The 24,256-nt window shown below is 40.9% G+C and overlaps 1 protein-coding gene across 1 annotated transcript; it reads left to right on the top strand.

Moving 5' to 3' along the window:
* The first annotated feature begins 549 nt into the window (after window positions 1–549).
* On the top strand, window positions 550–23,690 carry LOC145402206 (uncharacterized). The gene is made up of 8 exons (XM_080274325.1): window positions 550–1,140; window positions 3,509–3,634; window positions 6,632–6,775; window positions 9,790–9,984; window positions 14,224–15,938; window positions 19,593–19,788; window positions 22,443–22,648; window positions 23,516–23,690. Exons 1-8 carry the CDS (start codon window positions 700–702, stop codon window positions 23,688–23,690), a joined length of 3,198 nt encoding a protein of 1,065 aa, XP_080130451.1. The 5' UTR covers window positions 550–699.
* The last annotated feature ends 566 nt before the right edge of the window (window positions 23,691–24,256 follow it).

Raw genomic sequence — 24,256 nt, 5'->3', positions numbered from 1 at the left:
ACGCCCGCTAACCCATTGTGAGTAATTGATTTCCCAATTTCATCATAAGACAGCCTAACGGGATTAAGGTTTTTCTAACACTTCAACAGTTTTCATTTAATATCGTTTCGAGCATATTTCTGGTGTTTATGGTGTTGCTTTCCTGGATCGTGTGTGACTGGACGAGTTAGCATACTCTCAAATGAATATTAAATTTTCTTTAATGCCTGATGATATTGGTTTTCTAATATTTGGTACGATGATATCTGTACTGAAACCGAACATAAAAATTTCTCCTGACCACAACGAACAGGTGGAACTGGTGCCAACATTTCTCTCAGTGTACATATTTACGTAAACACAATAGTAGAAACATAACCATATTCCAGTTATCTTTAAAATTCATACATGCTATTATGCTCCTTTCCCTCATCATGAAATAATATGAAACCATAACAGTAAATTAAATAAAATCAGTTAAATAAATGGACTAGTAGGCAGCTCCATCACTTTCACTTCTGAGGAGTCTACCTCAGTTGATCGCAAGACATCGACGGGGGGAGTGTGAAGTATATGGTGACAAATTACAATGTATTTTACGTGTGTATAAGTATTTGTGGGCCCTTGTGAAATGGCATGGAAGTATATTAGCGTCTAAGCAATCATGACGTGGATGCGTGTGATTTTGTGACCCGGAAATACCCAGAAAATAAATTCAAAATGCCAAGGTTACCGTGGCTGGTGGTGACTTGTTTCTGTCTAACCATAGTCGCACCCAAAACAGAGGCAAACGGTGAAACTAAATTCAGGTGCCCCAACAATTCCCCATATTTCTTTCCGTGCACGTGTGAAGGCGGAGGGGAAGAGGGAATCTTCATAAAATGCGAAAACACCAACCTTGCCTCCATCGCCGTGGGATTGGCTAATGTCCGCCTACCCATTCAAGAACTGAAACTGTACAAATGCCATTTTAGGAGGCTCTACGGGGATTTATTCCAAGGCCTGGTGCTGAGGAAGTTGGTGGTGGAGGAGACGCAGCTGAATGGGGTAGGGGAGAATGTGTTCACGCCCGTAATGCAGTCGCTCACAGGCATCCACTTCCTAGACACACAGCTACAAGAACTGCCGTCAGATGTACTCAGGCGGCTCAAGAACGTGGAGGTAGTATAATTATTGACTGTGCTATGTAAGTGGTAAATTAATGATAAAAACTGCGTAAGAGTGTGAAAGTAGCAGGATATACTGGATGTGATGCGGTAGGCCTATATAACTTGAAAATTGAGTAATAACAAGAGTATACACCTTTCCAACCCTCTAGAGCATAGTTATAACAAGCAGAATAAGCTGAAATGTTAGAATACCAGTAGGCAGAATATCCTAAGTTAGAACAGCAAATAAAGAGCAAGTAGAACTGTGTGACTGGTGTATACCCTATACCGTTTGGTTAATCAGTAGCCTGGAATTCATGTCATTTAAAGGCATTGGCTTAAAGCTACTATTGAGAAAAATATATTGAAGTATACATTAAATAACAAATAAGTTGCCTGAAATTTCCGTCACAAAAGCAATATATTGGCCAACGCTATAATTAATGGCTGTGACTAATAGCCTAATAATAGTTTAAGATGTGGTACAAGGTGAGGTGATTAGTGATGTTACAAGAGGAAGATCTCGAGCTACACGGGAGAAAAGAACTGTGTAATTAATGAGAGGGCTGGCAGTGGAAGAATGGCCCAGACATTATGGGCAAGAGATCCTAATAATATTACAGGATAAACAAGTCTTCATAAGCTAAGTAATATTGCAGAATGTCGGGTTTTTCGTTAACCTACCTTTGATAATTATTCCAGTTTGGTTATGAAGTGTGTGGTAACAGTCTGAGTGGAAACAAAAGTATAAACAAGAAAAGTTATAAATAAGCTTAAGGGAATGATTGTGGCCCCAGAAGAGATGTTGACACCTGTCCATTGACGTCATTATTTTACCAGATGACTTTATTCAGCTTAAAAGAGCATGCTGGTTGTGAACGGTACTGTAGGCACAACAACAACTACAACCTCCACCACCACCACCACCACCACCACCACCAACAACAACAACAACAACAACAACAACATCAACTACTACTACTACTACTACCAGAAACAGTAGTAGTAGCAGTAGTAGTTGGAGTAGTGGTAGTCAATCAGTCAGTCACTTCTTTATTTCGTAGTCGTAGTAGTAGTAGTGGTAGTAGTAGTAGGAGTAGTAGTAGTAGTGGAAGTTGTAGTAGTAGTAGTAGCAGTGGTGGTAGTAGTAGTAGTAGTAGTAGTAGTAGGTATACTGTTTTTATTATAACTTGTGTCATTAGATTAGCACTAGAATATGATGATAGTCATGATGTAGTGCAGTGAAATGGATGTAAAGCCGTAGCATTGTCTTTCTGCTGGTGACGTGTGACGTATGCTGTAAAAGTACGGAAATCTAGGTCGGGTTAGTATATACCGGATAGCAGTTACAACCCAGGTTCACCTGTGCGTGAATCAAGTACACTGGAGTCTGAGGGTGCCCACACTCTGCAGTCCACCATCCCCTTTTTAGGGGATAGGGAGGGAACTAGGGACGTTTGTTTAATCGGCAGCCCCTCCTCTCAGCTATATCAGTACAACCACATGAAGGCGTCCCTCTCCACCACCGATGAGGTTATGTAGAATGTTCATCTAAGTTCAAAAGTCGATCATCAGTCTAACAAGACGGCCTGGAGGTAACAAGACTAAAATTAAAAACATTGAAGGGTTTAAAGAGAAAGGAGCCTGCCATGTGATTTACAAACTTACGATCGGTTCCTTATCGTAACTAAGATTTTGTTACTGCAGAAACAAGATATGTGGGAAAATTGTGCATGTTTCACCACTTGTCTACCCCCCCTCTCTCCCCCCTCCCCCCAAAAAAGTTTGCACAAGGAAGTGATCTTGTTTTGAATCCTGACGACTTGCCATTGCCACACACTGTTGGTGGTTTCGAGCGGGAGGGGGGCGGTGACAAGGCTTCAGCTCTATAGGTGCGACTAGATAGATATTTGCATACTTGTCGAGATAATCGTGGCCCTGCATGTGCAGTTGGACGAAGTTTCCGCTCAGAGAGCATTTAACTCCTTCATTGCGATAACATCTTTAGAGATGATGATGATGGTGATGATGATTGCCGCCTCCGGACCATTTTCGAGCCGGAGGAATCAGATAAAGCCTTGATTAACCCCTTCATTACTTGACGTTTTTTCTAGGATGAATACAATTGTGTAGAGTTAGCGAGATTTACTGTTCTTTTTACTTTAACTTTGCCTAAAACTGACATATCTCAATCTTGAATGCTTAGTGGTGGCAAAAGATTAACAGAATATGATAGTCGTAGAGCCATAGCATTGTCTTTTTCTGCTACAGCTATGTGAAATGACGTGTTTAAGGACGAAATTTTGGGCCATGTAAATGTGAAAAGACTATATAACCAGACGTCATCGTACTGGAATAATTAATTTCTTACTTTTGGGCAGGTACTGGAGGTGCGGGGAGCCAACCTGACGACACTGCCCAATGGCGCGCTGGCGGGAATGTCCAAGCTTTCTATCCTACACCTCAACCACTGCAACCTTAAGAACATACAGAAAAATGCCTTTCAGGTGATTCTCTCTTCCTCTCTCGCTCTTTCTCTCTCTCTCTCTCTCTCTCTCTCTCTCTATGTAATTTTCTTTTGCTTTAATACTGTATTTTTTCACGTACTGAGTATATTTGTACTGAAATTAGCATACATTTTCACAAAGTTATCAATAAATGAGTAGCCTCTTTAAATCTGGAATAAATCTTTGATCCAGTGAAGCGAATATTCGGTTAAAGAGTTTATTACTGAAGTGTGAGTTAAGTATTATAAAGATATACCACTGATATTCCATTCTCCCAGCACACATTCACCTTTCACCAGTCATGAATGTTGTTTCAGCCTAGATATTTGTATAACGTGAATAGGGTTTACTGTTGTAATCTTTCAGGTCTTTCAAATTCTCCATTCACCTCACATACTCTCCAATTCAATGCATGTCAGTTTATTACCACATTTAAACTGAAGTATACCAGTAGTTATGATTTAGGATGAAAATTAAGGTGTCATCAAACCAGGGGCGTACCTAGAGATTTGGGGGCCCGGGGGGCTAGATTCTTTTCGGGGCCCCCCCTCCAGGAGGGGGGCCCCGCAAAGAACCTAGCCCCTCCAATTCTCGCAACTTATCTAATATCTCAGCCGGGATTGTCGGGATGATAACTATATATATTTTGAAATATTGATTAAAAAGCTTATAAATTTTTAAGGCTTTTTTGGGCCTCCCTGAACTGGGGGCCCGGGGGGCAGTTTCAAACAGCCCCCCTCCCGCCCCCCCCCCTCAGGTACGCCACTGCATCAGACAGTTGGGAAAAGATACTATAACTGTGTTGCCTTACGTTGTATGGTGTTACACTTATAACTGATTTATCAGGAGCATAGGGACCCGAGGCTACTCTGCTGAGTCCGGACATTTAAGACAAGAATGCCCATTTGCTCATCCCTGTGTGGATTGTGAGAGTAGTGATCCCCGACCATCCCATGAATTGAAACCCTGAATAGGCTACATCTGGTTGAAGTACTGTACCTCACTAGACGACCCATTGAGCTCTATAGTATGGAGGGGCTATCTCCGCAGCGAGCATGTGATTTCGGGTCGCCATATTGAAATACCCGCACTCATGCCAGACGCCTCAATCCCGTATAGGGTGGCCACCAAGTGGCCACAAACATGGAGAGAAAGACAGGAGATAAATGGGCCCCATAGTCGCCTCATACAGGATGTCATCGTAATGAAATTCAGTACGGTAATATTTTGCCGTATTAACCAACACCTCTCTTATATATTTAACTTTTGTTTTATTAATTTTTTAGTGGGCTTCTCAATCCGAAGAAGGAGGATTTCAGTAAAATTTTCATAATGAAATACAGTATGGTAGAGTTTTACTGTACAGTAATCACTCTCGTATCCAAACCTGCACCATACGAACCTCGTCCTTTTCCGAACCTCCACATTTAATAATTAGCAAAATTAATGAATAATATATACGATAGAAAGAAATTTTAATTTCGCGCGCGTGGCGAGCTCGCGCGGTGGCCGGGCCGGTAGGTGGCGCGAAGTGGTGGGAGCGAAGTTGGGAAAATCGAATCCAAACAAAATCAAAGAAAGCAAACCCCGCACCGTCGCTGTTCCCATGTCTCGTGTGTTTGCTGCATTTTAATCAGTGCTCAGTTAATTACACAATATGCCTCCCACTAAATTCAAACGCCCTCGCAATGTTCTGACCTTAGAGAAGAAGACAGAGATAATCCAGCTGCATGAGAAAGGCTGGTCTGACAGTAAAATAAGAGATGTGTACGGCCTGGCCAGATCAACCCTCTTCGATATCAAGAAAGCCAAGGACAAAATCAAGGCCTACACCAGTGAGTATACCAGTACTACCAAGACATCACGGACTCAAACAAGAAAAACGATGACTAAGCCTATGTATAATGATCTCGATCAGTGTGTCATTAAGTGGTATCAGCAACAGCGTGGCAACGGAGTTTTGGTTCGTGGGGTTGAATTGAAAATGGCAGCCAAAAAGTTTGCTGAGGAGATAGGCCTAACAAACTTTAAAGCGTCAGAGGGATGGCTGTATTGCTTTAAGGCAAGACATGGACTAACCAAGAAAAGGGGTTACGATGAAACTCTGGATGCAAATGAAAATGCTGTAGACGAATTCAGAACGAAGTTTAAAAATTCATTGGTAAAAGAGAGTCAGATAATAGAGCAAGTGTACAACAAGGATGAAACCCTTCCTGAGACAACCCTAGCCAGTCAAGAGGAGGCTAGTATCCCAGGTCGCAAGTTACGTAAGGCTAGGGTGGGCTTGATGTGCTGTGCCAACTCCATCGGCCTTCGCCAACATAAGCCGTGTGTTGTAGGCAGGGCTAAACAGCCCCGTTGTTTGCAAGGCCATAGGGACCAACTTCCTGTTATTGATGATTATTCTGGCCACCCAACTGAATCAAGAAGTGATGATGGGGATGAACCTGCTGCACCTATTCCTAAGGCTGGGAAAGTCAGGGAAGCCTTTGAGACCCTTATTGCTTACTGTGAGCACCCAGATGCTATACCACCCTTCCAAAAGGCCTCAAGCACCATCCAAGAATTTCGTAACCTGTTCATCAAAAATCAGAGCAAATGGGCGTTCAAGCAAACAAAAATCGACACCTTCTTCAAGCCAGTCACTCCTGTAACTTCACCTTCACCATCATGCATCCAACCATCCACCTCAACATTATCTCATCCAACCACAGTACCCCTGAGTGACAATGATAGTGAGGATGGGATTGAGAGGCAGGCCTGTAAGTTGATGAGCGATGTAGTGCACCTATACTGTATATACAGAGTGTTGTATTCCAAAAATACTATATATGTCATTATCCGATTTTTTGCATTGTCTGACCTTCCTTTGACCCAGTTGGTTTGGATACCTGAGTGGTTACTGTATCTACTTACATTCGGTATATGGTATATATACGATATATACATTATATACCATCTACATATATATAATTAACTTTTTTCTTTTTCTTTCAGGGGCTTCCCAAACTGAAGAAGGTGGATTTCAGTTATAATGGACTTAAGAATATACCAAATGGCCTCTTCAAAGGCAAGAGGAATGTGAGGGTCATTGATTTTTCATACAATAATTTCACCAAGCTGGATCCAAAGTTCTTTTCAGTAAGTGGAAGATTACTGGGTATATTGTATTCAGTCCATTTTAACCTAGCCTTAAGTTGCCATCTCTCCGTCTTGAATGATGAGCTGTAACAAGAGATTACCATTAGATTATGATGCTAGATGTGAAAAAAATGCAATGGAATTAATTAGAGCTATAGTACTGTACTACTGTAGAGTCATGTAAGCTCTGCCATTTTTTTTTTTTTTAACAGGAAGGAAAAACAAATGAACTGAAAAATAATTCATACACCTGATTATAGGGGTCCTCCATTCATTAAAAAAAAAAAAAAAAACTAACACTTTGACTAGAACAGCCATAGGTTGAAGTGTGGGGGGAAACCACTCTGGGGAAGCGAGGTGGACGAACTTTAGTATTTGATTGTTGTTTTATTGTACTCTCCTGGTTAGGTAGGAAGTACTTCATGAATGCTTTTTGTTGTTACACGATATACAGGAATAGTAACTTGTAGTAGTTACTACCGCAGGCTTATTTGGTCATGAACCCAGTGGACTGCTGGAAACTGATGCTGCAGCCCACCAGACTTCTTTTGGGAAATTGGGGAAGTGAGAGACATTTGTGTAGCTATCCAAGCAGGTCCTCTGTCTTGGTTCATCAGCATCACCACAGGAAGGTGTCTGTCACCAGTACCCATTGTACTGTAAAATGTATAAGTAGCTACTGTACAGTATTTGTCATTTGACGGGACTATGTCCTCATTGTATATCTGAGATGTGCTCCTTGTGTTCCAAAAGTAAGACCTTGCTATAACGGACTAATTGGGGCCCAAACCGTTCCGAAAAATACGAAATTCCGATAAAAGCGACATCCAGACTTCCTCCTGCTAATCCGGACTTTTTTCGATATATCAGACATTTATCCAGATCGCATGAATGGTTTTTAAACTGTTTTGACTACCATTGTGGTACTGTACTGTGTTATAACTTCACTACATTAATCAAATGGTATAATATATATAATAATGCAGTACTGTACACTGATAAACATGTCTTTAATTACCATGTCGTGGTGATGATAGCTGAAGTGGTCAGGCAGTCTGAACTGCTTCTGGCTTTATCGGAGTTTTTCCAATACATAGGAGTTTAGTCCGGTAGCTCCTGGAGTCCTCTAAAAGCGAATTCCGGTGTATTGAAGTCTGTTATATCGAGATTTTTGTATCAATTTTTTCATACCATTGGTATGGTATTGTAAATTCTAGGAAATCAGTAAGTCGTCTTTAAAGTTTGCAATGGTAATTTAATACCATATGCAATCTTTCCATAATATATAAAACGGCTACAAAAAGGACCTTAAGAAAATATGTTTGTCATGAAGTCTTCTTTTTTTTTTTCTTCTTTTTTTTTTTTTATATTGAGGAGATATACTGTGCCCCTCATTCCAGTGGTGTAGTTCTTATTACAGTCCAGCCTGAACATTTGCAAGGAATATTTTATAAGACCCCACACGAGTTGATGATGTTTATGATTGTATGATGCCTGGAAAAAAAAAAGAAAAAAAAAAAAGGGACATTAATATTATTCCTTACAGGTATCCTTTACTGTAGCCTATATGAAATGCATAACAGTAAAATACTGCAATCATTAGTGACTTCTGATGAAACATATACTGTACGGGTAGTGATAGCACAGATGTTTCAGTGCGAAGTGTTGCATGGTGATCATGGCATTGGTGGGGGGTGAGATGTGACACCAAGCATGCTCCCCTCCTTGCATACCTCCATGGCCAGTTTGTGACTTTTTTTTTTTTTTTCTTTCTGTATGTGCAACTATGCCACTGAGGAGTTAGATGTAGCCTTACTTGTGGTAACCCTCTCACAGCTAGAAACTAAATCAGCTTGTCTGGTAGCAGCAAGAATAAACTATAAAGATGTCCCGGCTTAAATCCAGTGCTGTACAGCAGACCCTCATTTTACGATGAACTGGTATATGATGACAAAAAAGTTAGGACCGTTTTTTTGAAATACAGTTGTGTTTTCACTTGTACAGCCATTATGATTCTGTATGAAGCCTTAGCTTGTCGACAATTTATAATCATTATTTTTGCTTATATGACCTCCGACACAGAGGCTTACAGTTATTTGTTTTTTCCAAGATGGCTTTTGAACTTGATCACAATCAGCTATCTTAGTGTCAGTGATGGAATAGTAATGTAGTGTTGGAGTTCAGGCAAAAAGTGAAGTGCAGTAAATTGAAACAATTACCTGTTTAGGTGTGTTGGAAACTAATTTTTATACTTATTGTTGGCAGTAATCAGCAAGTTAAGTGCAATGTTAAGTGGAATACGGTAACTATCAATTCAGGTGAGCCGGAAACTTGTTTTTAGACTTTGTTGGGTGGGTTACTCTGGGCCAAAAACCTATCCCCATTGAACCCATGTTATAATCAGTTCAATACTGTGTAAGAAAATTCAGTATGTGCTGGATTTTCAAACATATCTTCATGATAAAACAGGGCATTCTGTATTTATTGGTTTATTCCATGCCACAACCAAGCAGTTTTATTCAGCATAGAGGAGAACTCTTGTAGGGAAGAGATTAATGAAGGCTGTTTCTAACTCTACCAGTTTGGAAAGTCTCATGAAGGGTGAACAAGACCATTTGGAAATAGCAAGAATAAATACACAGTATAAGAAACATGTGGTGCTCGTAATGAGTAAGGGATGAGTTCCAAAATATCACACTAAATTACATAGTTGTGATTGATACTATAAACTAAGGAACTGGTAAATGAACTTTACTGGTTGCACTGTAACTTGTCTTTAATGTACTGAGAACTTAGTAGCAAAAATTACGTTTAAAAATGCTGCTCACAGTAGAGACTGCCTGTACAATATGTTGTTGGATTGAAGAAATTCCCTTCCAACCTCCTGCCATTTATACATGCACCCTGTCCATCCATTCATCCTTAATTCCTTCTCCCCCTCTCTTCCCTCCCTTCCCCTTTCTTCTTGCTTATTTGCTCCACAGTAATTTAACCTCATAACCCCCATTTGACAGGACCTGAATCAGATGCAGTGGTGCAACATGTCGCACAACCAGATTAACAACATGGGACGCAACTCCTTTGCCCGCAACTCAGTCATGGGCTGGCTCTCCCTGGCCCACAACCAGTTGACCAAGGTGGAGGCCCGCAACTTCCGCTCCTTGCGACTCCTCCGCCGCCTGTACCTCAATGACAACCTCATCAATAACGTGAGTTGAACATGTACTCCCTTCTCACTAGTTAACCCCCTTAGTCAAGTGATGTTTCATCCATCCATCCATCATCAAATCCTACGTCGCCTGATGAAGAGGAGCGTAGGAACCCGGGGCCAGGCAAGTTGTTCCTGACATTTAAGATGAGAGTGACCAGCCTCACCCTTCCCTGAATGGCATTGTGTGAGCAATAAACCCCAACCATCCCATGGATATAAACCTACACTGGCTCAATCCGATTGGTGCACCATAATTACCCACTAAACCACCAGGCACCTTAATTTGGTTGTGTGGTTACCACCCAGCGTAGTAAATGGTTTCGTAGTGTACAGGAAACCATTTGGCTTGTCACTTAATGTAGAGTCACTCATAGGCAGAGGGAAGAGGAAAGAATGAAGGAAAGAAAGACAGAAGAGGGAGTGTAAAGTCACCCGTGGGCAGAAGAAAGAGGAAAGAATGAAAGACACAAGAGGAAGGATGGAGGAAAGGAAAGGGCAGACACCCAAAACAGCACTGTATCAAGTGAGTGGATGGTGAGTGCCTCCACCTACCACAAGATGTTTCAAAATTTGCATTTAATTGTTGCTGTCCACCATGTAAACCGGAGGGGTTTGTTATAGACTTCATTAACTCCTTCACTACAAGAGCTCTTCCATAAGCTAACAAAATCATTTACAGATGGCAGGAATGAATAAGTAAAATGTATTGTTAGATTGAAGGGGTTAAGGAGGATCTTTAGTACCTCTTCTTTACGAATTTATAGTTGTGTCTGACATGCTAATATGTTCATGTTTATCATATAAACAGTTTGTACCACTATAAAATTGGTCTTAAAAGTACAGCTATAAGAAAATAATAAGGTCTAACTTGGAAAGAGCCAGGATTCCAGAGGCCTGAATGATGAATGAATGGAAGTGTGGCCCATTGGATTGGGGAGATTTGGACTGTCTGGACATTGCTACTCCACACCCTGCCCTAGGGTGGGAAAGGGGGTCCGGATGATGATGATGATGATAATGATGAACATGGAAAAAAAAAAAAATTAAAGAACTGGGTTTTCAGAAAGCTTCATAAGCCCAATAAGATATTTTTTTTTTTGTGTCAACAGAGTAGGGAATGACTTAATTATTTTGCTGTGGTTGGACCGTTTGAGTATTTTGTCTAGGCTAGCACTTGAAGACTGTTCAGCTAAGAGAAGTCTTAGCAGTCAAAGGCTTCAAAAACTTGTAACCTGTGCTTTGCTATTGGTATACCAAGGCATGTTACTATGCCTAATGCCAGATGAGTTCATTCAGTTGAGAGAGCTTTGGAGTGAAAGCGTTAATATTTTTCTATACACCCGGACTCCTTTTATGTGAATTGTACTAGTGATTCACCAATTGCTACTTCTTCCTCTCACGTGGTCATGATCAAGTAGTACAATCCTCAGTTTTCATCTATGAAAACTAGAAATACTGGAAGGGTTTCAGAAAAACTTAAATCTCGTGTGTATTCAGTAGTTTCATATATTGTTAGTCAGTTTTCTTTCTTTCTTTTTTTTTTAAATATAATAGAACTAAACATTTATGGTAGTGATCACATTCTCGACAGCATTCTGTGTTGCCGTACCCTTTAATTGCATTGTAGAGATAATTTACTTCTGAAAAAGTACCGTACAGTTGTGGGTAAGCTCGACCAAAAAATCCGTAATTGTGGCACCATCACACTACACCAGAAACTCTGCAAAGGATGTTTAAAATGCAGTAGACATTTATTAGTAGTTGACTCCTTAGTGGGGCATTGAGGTAAACAAGTGCACAACAACTCACTGGCCATCTTGTTCTGCAACACTTGTTGTGGTGAGGAATTTTATTGTTACATTTTGAGGAAAAGGAAGGAAATATTTGAAAAAAAGTGGATTTCACTGGGAGCTGTGAATGACACTCTTGCGTGTATAGCTACTGTAATGTAATTTATCTATTTAACTATTGCCAGATGCCTCAGCCCCATAAGGCAGTGGTTCTCAAACTGTGGGTCATGAGAGGAATGTTGATGGGTCACAGGGACATACAATAGGCCTAATGCTTTCAACGTATTTTATTAATTGAAATTGCAATTATCCTTATTACATTATTAGCATATTCATAATAACTATGATATGCTATATACTGGTTACTCTCTCTCTCTCTCTCTTTACTCCGTGAGTCACGAAGTCTTGAAATTTTCCAAATAGGGTCACACACTAAAATGTTTGAGAACCGCTGCCGTAAGGGGTGGCCACATACAAATTGCCTCCATGTCACCCTGTCCCCTGCCATTTCATTGCCCTCCCCCCAGCTGACACCCCCCTCTCGTATATACCTTTCCATTCCATCCCTACATCTCATCCTCAGCCTCCGCCTCACTCACATACTCTCTCCTCGTTCGTCTCTCACTCTCCATCCTCTCCACATGGCCAAACCACCTCAGTGTATTTCTCCTAACACTTTCTATCACATCTACACCACAACACTTCTTCACTTCCTCCTTTGTCAGTCTCTCCCCATGTAACCACATACTCCTCTCAAATAACTCATTTCCATTGCTCTCACTCTTGACTCGTGTCCTTCCAACAAGGTTCAGACTTCACTTCCATACACTAGAGTTGGTATCACAGTACTGTCATGCAGTGACTTTTTTACTTCCACGGAGACTTCCCTATTTCATAGCACTGCTTTTAAAGAACCAGCAACCTTTCTTCCCTGTTGTACCATTTCAAGCACTTCATCCTCTCAACTTACTTCCTTACTCATCACATACCCAAGTACTTAAATGCACTCACATTTTTCATTTTCTCATCATCCAACCTCACTGTGCATTTAGTGACTTAATTTTGAAACCCATAACTTTACTCCTCCCAACATTCCCCTTTAGACCCCGTTTCTTACGCACTCTCCCAAACTTATTTAACAAGCCTTCCAGTTCCCCTTCGTCCTCACTTAATAATAGAGTATCATTTGAAAACAACAGTACAGGAAGTTTCCAAACACTGCTCTCTCTCATTAGGGCTGCGCCAGCATTCACCGCCCTACCTAGTGTCTCTTTTATAACCCCATCCATATACAGATTGAACAACCATGGAGAGATGACATCCCTGTTTCAGTCCAACATTAATAGAGAAAAATTCAGTTAGTTCGCTATCCACATACTTTGCAGCCTTAGCACCCTCACACATACTCTTCACGGCATTCAGCAACTTCCCACTTACTCCATGTGTTGTTAATATTTTCCACGTTCCATATGTATCCACTCTGTCATATGCATTCTCCAAATCCATGAAGGCCGCATACAACTTCTTTCCCTTCTCTAGAAACTTTTCCACAGGTGTAATACACCTGTTTTTTGCGCTTTCTGCTTTTCATGGCTCTTCTAGATCGCAATATAACCATGAATGTTGAGTTCTTACTATACTCTGTCTATAACAGTACAGAGTGTACAGGAAGATGGTAGCAATTAAAATTGCCATTTCTGAATGTATTGTATGTGTGGTAATTGTCAGGTTTGAATACAGTTCAACATTATTTGTAGACTTTTTTTTTTTTTTTTTTTCTGGCTAAATATTGTTGCTGCTTGTTACAAGCGAGCAAGCAAGCTGCGTCCTGACTGCTATGGTTTTCATAGGCCAGTAACTTTTCTACTATGTGAGATAGAGAAGAGATTCTTTCAGCAGGTAGTAGACATATTCAGTAAATTATGTTTTTAGCCATATATTTGCTCATGAGACCAAGGAAACCCATTGGAATCCCAGCTTTCCAAGGGAATATAGCGAGGGCTTCAGTTGACATGCCCCACTATGATACTGATTAAAAGGATTTTCTGTTGTAACACTGTTTTCCTGCATGTTCGTGTGTGTGAGAGAGAAAACATGAGAAAGTAAATATTTTAGTGCACTTGTTCTTCTGTTATTGTTCAGCTACCTCACCAGAAATGTTGAAAGTTTACACCAAGATGAAATTATGGTGCTAGGCGAATGTACAAATGCTCATTCGCTCATCACGCGCTCACAAAGCGCACTTTATTGGTAATATACTGTAGTTTAAAGTGTGCTAAATCTATTGGTACAACTGACATCTGAAATCTAAGGTGGGGTTTAAATTTGGAGAGGTATGAGGGTCAAGTTCTGCAGGGATTTGGTCCCAAGTTCAGTATACCATAAGTGATTTCTGCCATCATACAATATTCCCTAGGACAATGCATGTAAATTTATTCTCTCACCAGGTTCAGCGTGGAGTGTTTGGCTCAATGCGGCGAATTGGCACAATCAACTTGGCTCGCAATAAACTGAAGGAGGTATACTCCAAGATGTTTGAGAATTTTGAATACTGCGAACACATAGACTTGGCAGAGAATCAGATCACACGGATAAGGTCCAATGGCTTCCTAAATCTCTTCCTTGTGGCAATCAATATAAGTCACAACCATTTATCAACTTTTGATGAAGGTGCCTTTACAGAAACAGTAAACATCACCACCTTGGACCTCTCGTACAATAATATCAGCAAAATACCTAAGGAGGCTTTCCCAGGAGAAAAAAGCTACATGACGGAGTTTTTATTGATGCATAATAATATTTCAAGTCTTGGTGATGTCCCTTTCCATTTTCCAGGGATAAAGCTATTGAATGCCAGCTACAATAACATCACTATCATCCCAAGAAACACCTTCCCCAAACTATACGAACTTCACACAATAGATTTAAGCCACAACCGTCTCAAAACTATCGAGAGGAGTGTGTTTGGTGGCCTGTTTTCCATCCGGCAGATGGATTTCAGCCACAATGAAATGGAAGAATTGGTATCAAGTATATTTGGTACTATTCCAACCCTCCTCAGCATTGACATGTCACATAACCACCTCCGAAGAATCAGGAGGGGCATTTTTGCTAATTTGGCTTCTCTCCGTCACTTGTACTTAAATAATAATGAGATAACGTCAGTCTTCCTTATCCCTCAATCACTCAACTATCTGTACCTGCAGCATAACAACATCTCAAACATCCGTCCCAGGTTGACCTGGCCAGAAATGAATGCTTTACTTTACCTTGACCTTGATCACAATAATTTGGGGAATTCTCTTGTAGGAGGAGCGTTTAGTCACTTAAACTCCCTGCGGACACTTTGCCTTAGGAATAACTCAATAACTGAACCTCCCTGGCAGGCCCTTGGGGACTTTCAGACTCTTCAGTATCTCTATCTTGATCATAACCAGATCAGAAACTTAACTAGGGGTGCGTTTGGCCGTCTGCCTGTCATTTTTGAGATTACCCTTACACACAATGGCATGACTAACATCAGCAAGCAGTCATTTGAGGGTCTGCTACAGTTGCTGACACTAAATCTCTCTCACAACGAACTGCGCCACATCCCAAACGAAGCTTTCAGAGGCTGCGTATCCATGCGGACAATTGACTTATCCTACAATTACCTTAAGAAAATTGACAATGAAACAAATGGCTTATTTGATGACCTGCTCTCAGTTCGCCATATTAATGTGTCCCACAACCTTTTTGGAACAGTGTCAAAAAAGATGTTCCCATATCACAAATGGATCCCCTACAATGTTGAAACAGTCGATATGAGTTATAACAATATGCCTGTCCTGCATAAAAACCTTTTAATAGGCTTGCAAAAGGTTCGTAGACTTAACATCTCCCACAACCTCCTGAATGAGATACGCCCTAGTGTAATTGGCAATCTCACGAAGTTGGAGGTTCTGGATTTGTCATACAACGACCTTGAGGCGCTGGGGAACAGTGTCTTTGGCCGAGGCAAAAGCTTAAGGGAGGTGCACCTACAGAGCAACCGTCTTATTTCTGTTCCTGCTCATGTCCTGATGTCCAACCCAAATCTAACCTATGTTGACCTATCAAACAACAGCCTGTCCTACTACTACGAAGATTTTGTTCCTCGGGCAGTCAATGGAACTACCATCAAGTAAGACAAGTTGGTGTATATTTGATTTTTTTTTCTCCCTAATACAGTACAGTATGTGTATACTGTATAGATGATCTTTTTAACTTTTTCTCCGCAAAGTTAGGTTTATTTATACTTGTGATCAGAACCACAGGTGTGGATAGAATTACTTCTGAATTTAGCCTATACGGTATAACAACTGATGAGCTGTTGCTGATTCAGTATGTTGAATGTTTTACAATATACTGTACACTATTTACTTGTGGTTGAGCTAATGTCATTTTAAGTCACCAGTAATTATCATATATTTACTGTCCAGTAAACTGAAATTTGATTAACAAATTTGAAGTAAAGGAAAGGCAAAATACAACAGTGAAGGTACAGGACAAGAAGAGTTGTGTAGGATGTAAGATGGAAAAGAACTTTAAACCAGGTTGTTAAAAGCTTATGCCACTCTTTCTATATCATGTATCATTCATTCATTCATCATCTAATCCTGTGTTTCCCCATGAGGAGCATAGGAGCCTAGAGCTAAGCAAGTTGGTCCTGACATTTAAGATGAGAGTGACCAGCCTCACTTATCCCTGAGTGGCATTACGTGACCAATAAGCCCCAACCACCCAGTGGAAATAAACCTGCACTGGCTCAATCTGACTGGGTGCCTTAATTATCCACTAAACCATGAGGCACCATAATTTCGTTATATGGTTACCACCCACCAAATTATGGCGCCTGGTGGTGTAGTGGGTGATTAAGGCGCCCCAATCGGTTTGAGCCGATGCAGGATTATGTCCATGGGGTGGTTGGGGTTTATTGCTCACGTAATGCCACTCAGAGATGAATGAGGCTGGTCACTCATCTTAAATGTAAGGACCAACTTGCCTAGCCTTGGACTCCTGTGCTTCTCATGGGGCAACGCAAAATTAGATGATGAATGAATGGGACCTGATACAGAAAGAGTGGCATAAGCTTTTAATAAAAGTACTCTGACATACTGTCACATCAGAGTGAATCAAGATGTTAGTGAGAATAACAACCAATACATCTTTATGTGTGGTAGTTCCTCAGTTTAACAAACTACCTATGGCACAAAAGTGTATGTAAAGTAGAAATGAGTTGTACAGTGTATGGATTAACTACTTTAACCCTAAATGATTAAGCTAGAACATGGTAGGATTCTATCTGAGGAATTGATGGACCATCTTCAGCTGAGGGTAACACCAATCATTGAAAACTTGATTTACGTTATGAGTTAAATGTGACATTGACATTGTCAAATTTTATTCTAGTTACTCCTCTGTCTCCTCTTTATTTATCCAACTTATTACTGCCAATCAGTTTATTACACTGAGGAAAGTACCCTCCACTTTTTTAGTTCATGAGTGAGGTGGGGGCGCTCACCATCCATTCACTCAATGTAGTGCTGCTCTCGGATGTCTGCTGTTTCCTCTCCTCCATCCTTCCTTCCATCCTCTTCTGTCTTTCTTTCCTTTATTCTTTCCTCGCCCTTCTGCCTACGGGTGATTTTCCGCTCTCTCTTCTGTCTTTCTTTCCTTCATTCTTTACTCTTCTTTCTGCCTTTGGATGACTCTGCACTGAGTGACAAGCCAACTGGTTTCCTGTACACCAGGAAACCATATACTATCCTGGGTGGCAACCATATAGCCAAATTTTGGCGCCTGGTGGTTTAGTGGGTAATTACGATGCTCCAATCGGATTGAACAGGTGAAGGTTTATATCCAAGGGATGGTTGGGGTTTATTGCTCACGTAATGGCACAGGGATGAGTGAGGCTGGTCATTCTGATCTTAAATGTCAGGACCAACTTGCCTAGCCCTTATGGCGCAATGTAGGATTGGATGATGGATGGATGGATGATTTTTTTTTTTTTTTTTGAAAAGATTATTGAATTGGAAATTTACCTTTATGGTTACAATGTAGAAAATTCTCAATCATTCATTCATTCATCATCTAATCCAGTGTTGCCCCATGAGGTGCATAGGAGCCCGGGGTTAGGCAAGTTGGTCCTTGCATTTAAGATAAGAGTGACCAGCCTCTCTCATCCCTGAGTGGTATATGAGCAGTAAACCCCAACCATCTCTTGGATGTAAACCTGCACTGACTCAGTTCGACTGGAGTGCCTTAACCCGTGGATTGTGCAATTACCTTTTTTAATCCACCCCATGATGCACAGAAAATGAAGGAAAAAAAAGTTTATTTTTTGTTTTTGTTTATTATAAACTTGAAGATAAACATCCTGGGCATCATCTGGTAAAAAAAAAAAAAAAAAAATCTCCTTCTTTGCGTAGGGCCATGCCTAAGTTTACATAGGGGAGTAGTGAAAAAAATGAAAAAACAAAAACAAATTTATTTTTGCGTTTGTTTATTACAGACTTGATAAACATCCAGGGCATTATCTGGTGAAAAGACAAAAAATCACTCTCTCTCTCCATCTTTGCGTAGCGCCATGTGTAAGTTTGCGTAGGAGTGGAGTAGTAAGCGGTGATGCACAGCCTGAGCTGTGGCTTGCACTCCACGGGTTAATGACCACTAAACCACCATGTGCCATAATTTGGTTATATGGTTACCACCCAGCATAGTACTGTAAATGGCTTCCTACTGTACAGGAAACCATGTGGCTTGTCACAAAGTATAGAGTCACCCATAGACAGAAGGAAGAGGAAAGAATGAAGGAGGAAAGACAGAAGAGGAAGGATGGAAAGAAGGAAGGAAGAGAGAGAAGGGCAGGCACCCGAGAGCAGCACTACATCAGGTGAGTGGATGGTGAATGCCCCCACCAACAAATTCATCTTTTAATTAAAGGTATATCGGTGAACAGTCAGAAATTGAACTAGGTGGTGTCTGTGATTGTCTCACTTAGATTTTATCCTAGCTAAAGCAAGGTGTTTTGTTCATCTGATACACCTCATTTGCTGACTTATCAAAGAAGAACAGGGCTGCCTGTTAGTAATTTGTTGCAGATCCTTGAAGTAACGAAAACATACTCATAACAGAAAGAATCGTTGATAACTTGAAAATGTATCCAAATTTAATGTGATGTTCAGCTGTGTTGTGTACTTGAAATACTGAGTGTTTGTCTGTTATCTAGTGTAACAGGTGGGCATTTATTGTGTTTAACAAGTCATGTATGTAACCGAGAACAGAAAAGAAAGTATCGTTTAAGGCTTATAACATCACAGATGTTATATAACCAGAATAAAATTAATTGTTGGTATATTATACTCACATGTATAATTATATTCACTGCGTGGATATTGTTGCTATAATTCATCCATTTGAATAATTTTGATTCTAACTGGATATAAAAAAAACATCTTGCACTACATTTTCTTGATGATACTTTCTCCAAACGGTAATCTGATGTTAGCATGAATATAATAAAATACATAAACAGATTGGAGGGGATAATAGGAAAAAAGAAAAGCTGCTTATAGCATTGACCTACGTTATTTCATGGGGAAGATCAAGGATGAGGATAAGAGGTGGGGTGGAGAAGTATATGAATGATGGTATGAGTAAGAGGGAAGACAACCAGATGATGGAGTACAGGTAGACATGGAGGCGATTTGTTTGAGGCCACACCCCCTGGGATTAAAGTGTCTGGCTTTAGCAGGCTAGGTAAATGATGAGGACCTACAATGCTTTCCTTCTGCAGGTATACCAACAATCCCCTTGAGTGTGACTGTACGCTGCGGAGGATACGAGCCTGGCTGGACACGTGGCTGGGCTCGGACACCTGGGATGACCTGGTGTGTCAGCGCCCCCTCCACCTTGCTGGCCGCAGACTGCCACTCATTGCTGAGGAGGAGCTGAGGTGCAGTGACCAGCGCCGTGCCATGGACGAATATCAGGTTAGCACAGGTGATATGTTTTGTTCAGTTCTTCACTTAACCCATTCACTGCAGTGGTAAAGAGAGATGCCATCCCACAGTGGCACTGATATAACTAGGCAGTTCCAGTGCCTGTTCCTAAAACTGCAGTCTATCAGGTTCACATCCTAGTGAGCCATAACACCTGCAATAATCACTCACTGTGGTAGTGTACTTACTACTACAGTATATTCTTAACTCTGCCTGATGATTTTACTTAACTTATGAGAGATTTTTTGACCTGGAGGAGTTAGAGGTAGTCTTTACAAACTCCTTTACTGTTAGTTATACCAAGGTGAATTAAATCATCTGGTGGGAACCTTAATAAAATGAGAAATACATTCTCACAGTAAAAGAATTAAGCATCAGGGAATAAGGAATATCGGGATAGGAATGTTGCTTCTCATATTATCTATTCATTGGTGTAAGAAAGTTAGTAGGTTAAAACAGTACATGTCTTGTTAGGAGAGCTGAAATGTTCAACTTTGCTTTACCCTATTCATTTCTTAAGAAAGGAATATCAGGTTATCGATGAGGAACAAAAGAATAAGGAGCTTCAGGTTTAATTTGATGGAGTATTCTTTGTAGAATTTAGTGTGTATGGTGGGTTAGAGTGCATGCTGTTAATTTGTCCAGTCCAATAATGCATATTGTATTTTATTCCTGCTACCTCCAGATGATTTTATTTATATTAAGGGAGTGGTAGGTGGGGGTGCTGATCATCCACTTACTCGATGTAGTGCTGCTCTCGGGTGTCTGCCCTTTCCTGTCCTCCATCCTTCTTTCCTTCCATCCTCTTCTGTCTTTCTTTCCTTCATTCTTTCCTCGTCCTTCTAACTACGGGTGACTGTACACTCCCTCTTGTATCTTTCTTTTCTTCATTCTTTCCTCTTCCTTCTGCATATGGGTGACTACACTTAGTGACAAGCCAAATGGTTTCCTGTACACCAGGAAACCATTTACTATCCTGGGTGGTAAGCATATAACCAAATTTTGGCGCCTGGTGGTTTAGTGGGTAATTTCGGCGCTCCAATCGGATTGAGCCGGTGAAGGTTTATATCCAAGCGCTGGTTTGCTCACATAATGCCACTGAGGGATGAGTGAGGCTGGTCACTCTCATCTTAATTGTCATGACCAACTTGCCTAGCCCCGGGCTTCCACGCTCCACATGGGGCAACGTAGGATTGGATGATGGAAGGATGGAAGCCTTGTTAGCGAAGGGGTCAGTGGAAGTGGTGTCTAACCCCCCAGTTTGAAAAGTCTCTCCTGAACTGAAAAATATCTTTTAGAGGTAGCAGGAATGAAACAAAAAATGTCATTAGACTGAAGGGGTTAAGGGGTGGAATGTTTGACCTTACCCAAGGGCCATTTGGTTGATACTGGGAAGGGCATTCAGTTGTAGGATGCTACATTCCCCAACAAAATCTTCCAAACTATGGCATTCCTTAACCCTTCAAGGAGGAAGTAACAGCTAATCCCATATTACCCCCCTCCCCCTTTGAGGTGTAGGAGCCTGAAGCTGGGCTACCATGGTCTAGTACATTTGTTGGTAGGAGACCAGCCTTCTTCCCCTGATGGCAGTAAATGATCAGAAACTTCCAGTCACCTCATAGGAATCAAACCTGTGGAAAGCAGTCAGTCTGACTGGGCTATTCTAGCCACTAGACAACAGTTAAAGAGGAATGGGTAATGATCTGTGACTGACAACCAGATTTTGTTTCCGTTAGTAGTAGTAATACTGTAGGAGTATATTAGTTGTTGTAACCTTAGGTTCATCTGAATGTGAATGCAGTTGACTGCAGGCTGAAGTTGCCCTCTTCCATCAGTCCATCATTCCCCTTTCATGGCATAGGGAGGGAGTTGAAGGAAGTTCTACGTCATCATTTCAGGAAGGGATATTAGGTTAGGGTGGAATGGAGTGAATTTCAGCTCAGGAGAGGTGGTGTGTTGTTTATGATTTTCTGTATATGCACAAGGGAGGAGTACTGTATCAGATAAAAGTACAGCAGAGTACTGTATCTTAAATCGCGCAATTCTACACAGCAGATTCGAAATGCGCAGCAACATCAGTAAATCGTGGAAATGACTTGTAATTCGCGGATGCAGCCATCAAAAGTGACGCTTTTCCAATGCCTCATGTAATGCCCGGCTCCATTACCTTAAATCCACACATCTAGCTGGGCATAAACAAATCTTAATCAAGCATAGCAATTACTGAACATATCATATTCAGTCATAGAACTTACTATAAGACAGCCACAACACTTCCTTCCCAGGCCAAGCATGAAGGTTTTTATTGTTTGTTTGTGACCCGTTTTATAAAGGTTTGGAGATGAGAGGGTCAGCTTTTCCGAGGTGACAGACCCATAAGTAATTTTCCCCATAAGATTAGTTATTTCTACATCGCGGAATTCTTAAATCGCTGCGTGTGCCCAGTCTCATAAGAACATGATCTAGGAGATTCTGCTGTAAATGGAATGCATGATTTTCAGATAGTTGTGCCTACTTTAGTTATCTCATTCCAGATGGCATTGCACCTGAACATTTTATTTTCGCTAATGCTTGAGGATTATATTAATTGTAGGCATATCTCAACGCCTCAGAAAGTTGATGATAAAATTCTGTTATTCCTGAAGGTTAATCCTGATGTTCGTTTCCGTCTGATTGGAGAAAACCCAACTGAGATGCAGCACTTGGATGTGTCGTGGTATGTAACGACACGAGAGGATGTGGGCGGCTTCCATGCTACTGTTTACAATGTGACATCTGGCAAGGAGGTGGCAGAGCACAACCTAACTTATGCAGCCAGGAAATTAGCCGTGAATGAGCTCCCTAGGGGAAGGTGGGTCATGACAGATCGTGTGTATGACTTTTAATTACAATATTGCACCTCCCTTTGATTTCTAAAAACAGAGTGAGTCAGAAAGAGTGACTCTAACTGTACTATGCTGCAGGCAACAAAACCAAGCTCTACATTCACGGACACACTGAGACATAAGTACAGCTTATTAGGGCACACCCACAACATACAACACTGCATCTAGCTTTCAGACAGTTGAATTTTTCCCATATTCTGGTTGGCACTGGAGACTTTGTAGTGCCTGTTCCCTAGTGAATTACATATAAACATTCTCTTGTATGTTCTTTATATCTTTCAGTTACCAGTGTACCTTAGTATGTATCATTGACATAGAAGAGAATATTATGACCAATGTGCAGAATAAATCACAAAGGTAAAGGTGATGTGAAATCTTTGGAGCCACTTAAAACTCATCCCCATGTTACATGTAGGTTGGCACCTGAGTTGTACATCTAAGCCCATCCACTCGTACATTGATGGTACCAGCTTTCACTTTTCTACCTGCTTGATGAAGTGTCCATCACAAATGTCAAAGCTAATGTTAAGAGTAGTGTGTTGTAACGTCACTGGAACGTAACAGATAATTTTTTAGTAACTAACTCTATCAGTATGCAATTACAAGATTCCCAGCCTTTCCTGATTTAACTGCTTATCTAGAGAACACACCTGCATTTTATTTCTTTAACCTTCAATTTTATCCGTAAAGCAAATATGCCAGTTGTCCCTCAGTTTGCAGTACCATTTGTGCAGAGACAATATTTTGGAACATCTATGACTTGTAGTGAGGAATACATGTATTTTGTTTGTTGAGCCCTAGTCACACCATCAGCCTCTCCTGTTTATTTAAAGGTACCGAGTGTGTGTGGGTGCAACAAACTCGGAGGAAGCCGCCCGCCCGCTCCAGCCTGCTCAGTGTGAACGTTTCCTCGTCAATGCGGCCCAAACCTTCACCCCCTCCATCCCTACCCTTACCCTCACTCTGACTCTGACTCTAGCCCTGCTTGTCTTTCCTCAGTTGTTGTGAGTGAGAGAGAGAGAGAGACAGAGACAGAGACAGACAGACAGACAGACAGACAGAGACCTTTTATTCATGTGGGTGTAGTTACACATATTCAAAGTGTAGAAAAGTTGCAGATCATCTAGTACACATACACACATGAAGCCACTAATCATTAACATTTGCTGTATGCTTTGTGATTAAAGGAGAGTCCCTTTGTCTTAGATACAGTTCAGTAATTACTGTCGATTCACAAAATGTATCATAAACCTGTTAACATCTTTAGTTCAAAGAGATCAGTGAATCAATCCTAAGGTGAATAAAATCATCTGGCATTTGTGAGAAGAAAATGTAAAGGATTTTCCTGCACACGCAGAGTTCCTTCAGTCCGGTGACATACTCTCTATTTCGTTCTTGCTGCTGTTGAAATCTATTTATTGAGTTAAGGAAAGTCCCTGTAATACTGATGGAGTTAATGAAAGTTATATCAAATATTTCCATTTCAAAAAGTCTCCTCTAAGCTGTTAAAATAGTCAGGGAGTAGCACTGTAGCAAGACTAATCTAGAAAATACATTGTAAGTACCTCCCTGAT

The sequence above is a fragment of the Coenobita brevimanus genome, chromosome 57, assembly GCF_032717465.1.
Source record: "Coenobita brevimanus isolate Jiangsu-jjx chromosome 57, ASM3271746v2, whole genome shotgun sequence".
Lineage (NCBI taxonomy): Eukaryota > Metazoa > Arthropoda > Malacostraca > Decapoda > Coenobitidae > Coenobita > Coenobita brevimanus.
The sequence above is the reverse complement of the archived record's forward strand: the minus strand, read 5'-3'. Positions and strand labels throughout refer to the sequence as shown.

Coding starts and splice junctions, on each gene's coding strand:
- LOC145402206 (XM_080274325.1), top strand. CDS start 700: ATGCCAAGGTTACCGTGGCTGGTGGTGACTTGTTTCTGTCTAACCATA. Junction 1,141..3,508: donor GGCGGCTCAAGAACGTGGAG/GTAGTATAATTA, acceptor ACTTTTGGGCAG/GTACTGGAGGTGCGGGGAGC. Junction 22,649..23,515: donor AATGAGCTCCCTAGGGGAAG/GTGGGTCATGAC, acceptor GTTTATTTAAAG/GTACCGAGTGTGTGTGGGTG.